Source organism: Corapipo altera, unplaced genomic scaffold (assembly GCF_003945725.1).
Source record: "Corapipo altera isolate COAL_440 unplaced genomic scaffold, ASM394572v1 0, whole genome shotgun sequence".
NCBI lineage: Eukaryota > Metazoa > Chordata > Aves > Passeriformes > Pipridae > Corapipo > Corapipo altera.
The window spans coordinates 1,884,904-1,891,606 of record NW_020884872.1 but is presented as its reverse complement, the minus strand read 5'-3'; the positions used below and the strand labels follow the sequence as shown (position 1 = coordinate 1,891,606).

The 6,703-nt window shown below is 35.5% G+C and overlaps 1 protein-coding gene across 5 annotated transcripts in view; it reads right to left on the bottom strand.

Annotated features, from left to right (window-relative positions):
- Nucleotides 1-6,703, bottom strand: part of TTC3 (tetratricopeptide repeat domain 3) — a 52,319-nt gene that overhangs the window by 41,511 nt on the left and 4,105 nt on the right. For 4 of the 5 annotated variants that reach the window (XM_027634703.1, XM_027634695.1, XM_027634713.1 and 1 more), the window contains 9 exons: nt 6,322-6,409; nt 5,488-5,541; nt 4,673-4,796; nt 4,394-4,479; nt 4,077-4,171; nt 2,115-2,177; nt 1,645-1,699; nt 891-1,053; nt 301-349 (listed from right to left, as the gene is read on the bottom strand). In XM_027634703.1, the coding sequence (XP_027490504.1) occupies nt 301-349; nt 891-1,053; nt 1,645-1,699; nt 2,115-2,177; nt 4,077-4,171; nt 4,394-4,479; nt 4,673-4,796; nt 5,488-5,541; nt 6,322-6,409 (777 nt within the window). Of the gene's footprint in view, nt 1-293; nt 350-890; nt 1,054-1,644; nt 1,700-2,114; nt 2,178-4,076; nt 4,172-4,393; nt 4,480-4,672; nt 4,797-5,487; nt 5,542-6,321; nt 6,410-6,703 lie in introns of those variants that run through there. The other variant, XM_027634728.1, reaches the window with a different exon arrangement.

The window sequence follows — 6,703 nt, the reverse complement described above, 5'->3', positions numbered from 1 at the left end:
TTTATATTTTACTCTAGTATAGTATTATTCTATTATTTTATATTTTATTCTAGTATAGTATAATAGTATTTATTATATATAAAATATATTTAAGTATATAAAATATATTTTATATTTTAGTATAGTATTATAGTGTATTATTAATATTGTTTGTAATATTAATAACATTTATAATATTAATTAATATATTATATTATTAATGTTGTTATTAATATTAATTATATCAATATTATATCGAGCAATATTATTAACCAATATTATATTGCTGATTAAAAAAGGTGAAACATGACAACTGCTCACTTTTTCTGCAGCAGAGACTTCTTTGCCTTCTGTTTACGTTGTTTAGTACCTGTGGAAAATTAAAAAAATCTTAAAAAATTTTTGAAAAGTAAATAAATAAATAAATAGTTTAAAAGGATAAATAAATAAATAAATGGTTTAAAGGATAAATAAATAAATGGTTTAAAAGGATAAATAAATGGTTTAAAAGGATAAATAAATAAATGGTTTAAAGGGATAAATAAATAAATAAATGGTTTAAAAGGATAAATAAATAAATAAATAGATGGTTTAAAGGGATAAATAAATAAATAAATGGTTTAAAAGGATAAATAAATAAATAAATGGTTTAAAGGGATAAATAAATAAATAAATGGTTTAAAGGGATAAATAAATAAATAAATGGCTTAAAAGGATAAATAAATAAATAGTTTAAAAGGATGAATAAATAAATAAATAAATGGTTTAAAAGGATAAATAAATAAATAAATAAATAAATAAATAAATAAATAAATAAATAAATAAATAAATAAATAAATAAATAAATGGTTTGAAAGGAAAAATCACCCCCAAAGGAGTTCTGGGGTGTTCAAGGCACATCTTGAAATTACCATTAATTTCTTCTAAGGTCCTTTTCAGCTTGTGATGCTGCTGAACAAGTTCCTTGAGCCCGTCGGGGACGTTCCTGCAGAGCTCCTGAGCTCTCTCGTTTGCTTCCAGAGCCTGCTCGTGCCTCCCCAGCAGGGACAGGGCCTTGCAGTAGTGGTGGTGACCCTACGTGGACAGGAATTGGGATTTCAAGCTTTTTATTCACACAGGTAAGGCAAAAAAAAAAATAAAAATCACATCCCAAACCGGCTGCAGCAGACAAAACAAAGTGAAATTGTGTCTAACTGCTGTCAAAGGATGAATATTCAGTTTTCAGCTGGGAGCAGCTTGTAACCTCTGGCTTTGGGAAAGAGCAAATTTGCACTTTCCCCTGATCTCAACAGCTGCTTTTCGTGCCTTATTTACTCTTCTTCAGGCCAAGAATATTGGGAAATACATTAATCAGGGGGTTTTTTTATTGCAAGGGTTACACATATTCCTTTTAAATAGGTGATAATACAGCTGTGCACGACAAAATAAACGTTTTCTTCTGCCTTTAAAGAGGCAGAACACCTTGGAATAACACTTAAAAATGTTATTTTGATGTGCTTGTAATATAAATATACAAACTGTGTACTCGGCTGACTGAGGCAGAACTCTTAGTCCTTTGCATTCTTCTGTCATTAGGAGACACCCCTGGGTTCTCATCTTGCTTTACCACACCAACAAAAGACAATTTTTGAAAGGAGATTTCACTTTTTGAAACATGGAACTAACCTTTGGCCAATCAGGCTTCAAAACAGTGGCTCTTTTCCCATCCACAACAGCTCTCCTTGGGGAAGGGAGGGGGGAAAAATGAAGAGGAATTTATTATTTGTAATTCAGAAAAATCTACAGGCTGGTGTCCAAGGCACTATAAAAATACCAAGGGAATAAAAGGGAACAAACCCATGGAATGGGTTGGGTTGGAAGGGACCTTAAAGATCATCCAGTTCCAACCTCTTGTCATGGGCAGGGGCACCTTCCACTATCCCAGGCTGCTCCAACCTGGCCTTGGACACTTCCAGGGATGGGGCAGCTCTAGTCACAAATAACTACAGTCATATATAACTATAATCACATATAACTTTAATCACAGAGTCACAAATAACTCTATATGTCAGCTTTAAAAATACTCTTTTTCTTATTCAGGGTGCCAATTTTTAAGTGCAGATCACCACATTTCAGATGACAAAGGGGTTACTTACTCATAGTCTCCTGTGAGAATGAAACAAAGAGCTCTGTTTCCATACAGAAGGTGGTTTGTACGGCTTAAAAAAAATATATATTATGGAGAGTTAGTACCATGTATTACTTTGGAAAATCCTAAGGAGGAAAAAAAAAAAAAGAGTGGATTTTCACAACAATTGCCTGCAGGTTTCTCTAGCACCAACACACCCCAGCTTCCTCAAATCCCACGGATTTACCAGTTAAATCACTGAGGATGTTCATTTTAATTATGCAATAATTGGTAACATTTGGGCCCACTGATGCAACTTCCAAGCAATTCAAATTGTTCTCAGCTTACCCTTAAAAAAAAAAAACCAGCCCAGCTCTACAGCTCCTGGAAATGATGTGACTTCCTTTGCTCTTCACAAACCACAGGATTTCCTCTGCTCTCACACTCAATTCTGCTCCTCCCTCCCCCTTCTCCAGCAAAGCCTTCTTGGTTTGCTCCCCCTGAGTCACTTGACACAAGTCAGCCTTACTCAACTCTGGAAAAAGGCTGAAATCAGCTGGAATTTGGGACCAAAATGTATTCCTGCCACGTGACATTTACTCAGAGAATATCAGAAATTGTGTGGCTTATGTTGGGTTGGGTTTAACTGCACACAAGTGGGTTTAGGTGGGCCCTGCTCAAACCTGAGTGTAGGTGAACTTTAAATTAATTCAGTTAATTCTTTGTCAGCAAAAAAAGCTGAGCAGGGGAGGACACAGAAAGGCTGGATCCACTTATCCCATGGGATAAGAGGGTTCAAGGAAAAGGGACCTTGAAGGCAACAGAGAGGGAGTGAGACCTTGGTATGAGTAAAACAGGGGGTAAAGATAAGTCAGGCTTGTCCCTGACTTACACAAAAGGGCCCCAAGGCTGGTCTGAGCCAGAAGTTAACACAGAAAGAATCCAAGAAGGGGTTAGAAGACTCCAGACCAAAAAAAGACCCCAAACTGCAAAGGATTTCTTCAGTCTGAGCCCTTCCTGGAGGCCCCAAGCTCAAGCTGTTCCTGTTGCTGTACCTGATAAATTATTATTCCCTCAAATCACATCTGTGACTCTGCTGTGGGAAACCTCAGGCACAGAAATCTCCTTAAAAGACATAAAACCTGAAGCAAGACATCAGCAAAACGCTGATCCTTTCAGCTGCACAATTATAAAGCTCCAGGCTTCAACCTGAAAACTCCGAACAGTTTGAACAACCTGGTGGGATTTTATATTTCCCAGTATTTCAGAGACACCAGAAGGTGTCAGAGCAGCATTGGCATGACTGTAATACAAGCAGTGGATACACCAACCCTGCTGACCACTGGAAGGGGAAAAATTCTCTATAAATGCTCAGATAAAAAAATTCTCATTTGATCTCAGATAAAAAAATTCTCATTTGATCTCAGATAAAAAAATTCTCATTTGATCTCTTCCTCCCTTTTTCCAGAGTCCAGGAAAGTCTCCAAAGCCTTCCAGCAAATCCCTTTTTAGAAGAAATTAAACAAGAGTTAAAAAAAATAAGCCTCAGAGTTGCCAGGAGAGGACACTTAAATATTTGTTCTTGTTTATTCTTTTTGCATCACTGAGGTGATAAATATTTGCAACACTTGGTCACATTGTTCTGCTGGAAGACTATTTAGAGGGACAACACCAAAAGTGGCTGTTCACACCAAATAACTTATTTCCTTGCTGTTAAGGTTTACTTGCTGTTAAGTCATTTTAGATCAGCTTTAAACCCTAACAGGACTCCTGGAGCAATAAAAGTACAACCAAACAATAATAATGGGAAACAAAATAAAACAAGAAACGTGTCATGTAGATTTGGGGTTTTTTTCCAATTAGGAATCTTTTGGCTTCTAAGTAGAGTGGCTCATGCAAAACAAGGAAAAATCTGAAAAAGCTGAATACATATAAAAAATTATATTATATACATATAAAATACAACCTAGATAACCAGTTCAGTTCTTACCAAAGCTCTATGGCTCTAGTATATGAGATTATAGCAGGAACAAAGGCTCCATGGGAAAATACTTCATTTCCTCTCTGTTTCATAAATTCGCTCTCCTGTGAAACCACAAAGAAACAAATTCAGAAACTGGGACTAAACACATTTAATTCAACAACGAGAAGTAAAGGTAATTATTTACATCAGGACAATGACACACTCAAACTTTTGAAGCTTTTCTCTTTAATCATTTTTATAAGCCTTGATCATTAGAAACCCCCCCCCCCCCCAAAAAAAAAAATTAAAAAAAGCACAAAACCCATTCTGAAAGCTTCTCTCACCTTCCTGGAGCTCTCACAGGTCTGAGCTTTCAATTCTTCAACTAAATCACAATCTTCCAATGCAACTTTAACAATGGAACGTTCCCCTGGTGACAAAATTCAGAGAAATGCAGCGGGTGAAAAAGCTACCGAAGGCATGAAGGGTTTATCACCTGCCAGTGAGAATCCCTGTAATATACTGATGATTGAATAAGCCCAAAATGAAATATGTAAGAACATGAACTACTAACATTCAATGACTTTCCTCATCACTGTTTCTTGGGGAGTTTTCAGACTTACACTGAGTAAAAACAGTTGCGAGTTTAAGCCGGCGAAAATCCCTGAGTTCCTCCAGGCCCCGCAGAACGTTGGCATCAGCCACACACCTGATCCAATCCAGGGCCTCCTCAATGTCAAAGAAACCCTATTTCAATGGAAAAGGAAAAAAAAAAAAAAAGAAGGAAAATAAAGAAGCAGAAAACAGCTCACAAATAACCTGGATACCTCAAGCACAGCAGAGTCACAAAACTCAACCAGTCGTTCTTGCCACAGGAGACAGGGGAGGCCTTCAAATGTTAGCTTTTGATGGAGAAACTCCCTCTGGATGACTGAAATTCTTGAAAAATAATATAAAAGCCCTAGGATTTGATTTAGAAACTTCTTTCTGACAACTACCAAGAAATAAGATCAAAACCCCCACGACTTAAAAGACAAATATCACTCGAATTACAGCAACTGGGTAACACACAGTTGGGTTTATTCTGTTTCTCCCCTTGTGAGATTGTCTTTTATTGATATACTTTTTATATTTATATTTTTTATTTTTTGTGTTTGTATTATTGTTACATTTATGCTTTTATTTTTTATTTTTATATTATGTTTTTATTTCAGCTTTTGCAGCTCGCACACAGCAGGCAACAGACACCAGCAAGTGGGAAAAAACTGGTGAAAACAGGGAAATTAAGAGAACATTCACCACGTTTACAAGGTGAAAAATGTCAAAGTATAGTTCTGCTGTGGATTGGACTGAGTGCAAGCCACACTCTTCCTCTGCCATGCACAGATTGAACAGGTATCACTGCTTGGGAATCTTATAAACAACTGGAAAAACTTACATTTTCTATCCCATTGCCAATCTTCAATATGCCACTGATGAAGTGTGGAATGTTCTGGAACAGGGAGAGAGAAAGCAAACAAAAATCAAGTTATTAAAGAGCTGAGCATTTCAGTTTTTCTGTCTGCTCAGGTTTAACTGAGTAACATTTTCTGTTCTGCCTCAATGCAGCATCACTGGGAAAGCTGCTGTGCTCCATTGCCAAAATTCAGGCAATATTCTTGTAATCAGGAGCAAATTTTTTGTGGAAAAATAAATGAATTTTACTGTTGGATATACAATGTTTTACATGGAGAAGGAGATAAAGGCTGAGGAAGGAAGAAGAGGGAAGCAGAGGTGCAGTAACACGGACTGGAAAAGTGGAGCTTGGGGTTGAGCACAGACTTTCAAGAAATGAAAAAAAGAACTGAATTTAAAATTCAGTCATAACTGAATTTAAAAACCACAACAGATCTCTCCCCTTCAGCTGCTGAGAGCATTTCTTACATCCTTCTCTGCACTGTTATATTTGTGTTTTAAGTCAGCATAACAGCAAATTCAAAATACCATTTGTTGAGCGAGGGAAAAATAAGTGAGGGTAAAAATTAAAGTATTTAAGTCATTCATCCATCAATTATACATTATTGACTGCAATTATTTACTAAGTTATCCCAACTGTGATAAAGCCCAGGATGCTTTTTCTTTCCAGAAAGCTGCAACTCAGCCACCACACAATTTATTCACTCCAGCAAAAGGAAATGTCTCATTTCAGAAATAATCCCAAGCTGCTTAAGGTACAGATTTAATTAACCTGTTCTACTTGAGAACTTACACCAAGCTAAAATACAGTACTTACAACAACTTTTTTAATTAAATCAGCAAGGTCTTCCACAAAATTACACTCAGACATGGTCTTCCACAGACGCCACCCCTGAAAGAGCAAACTGTTTAAAAACACAAGTTATTATTGAGAGAAGTAACACTGTGGTACATGGTCCTAATTGCTAACATTTAATTAACATCTTCTTAGCATACTAACAATTATTATTATATTATAGAGCATATAATATAAATATTATATTAATAAAATATTAAAATGTTTTATATAAATATTATATTGATGTAGTATACAGCTATTTTATATATAAATATTATATTAATATAATATGCAGTTGTTTTATCTATAAATAAAATATTAATGCAATATACAGTTATTATGTATTATATTACTATAATAT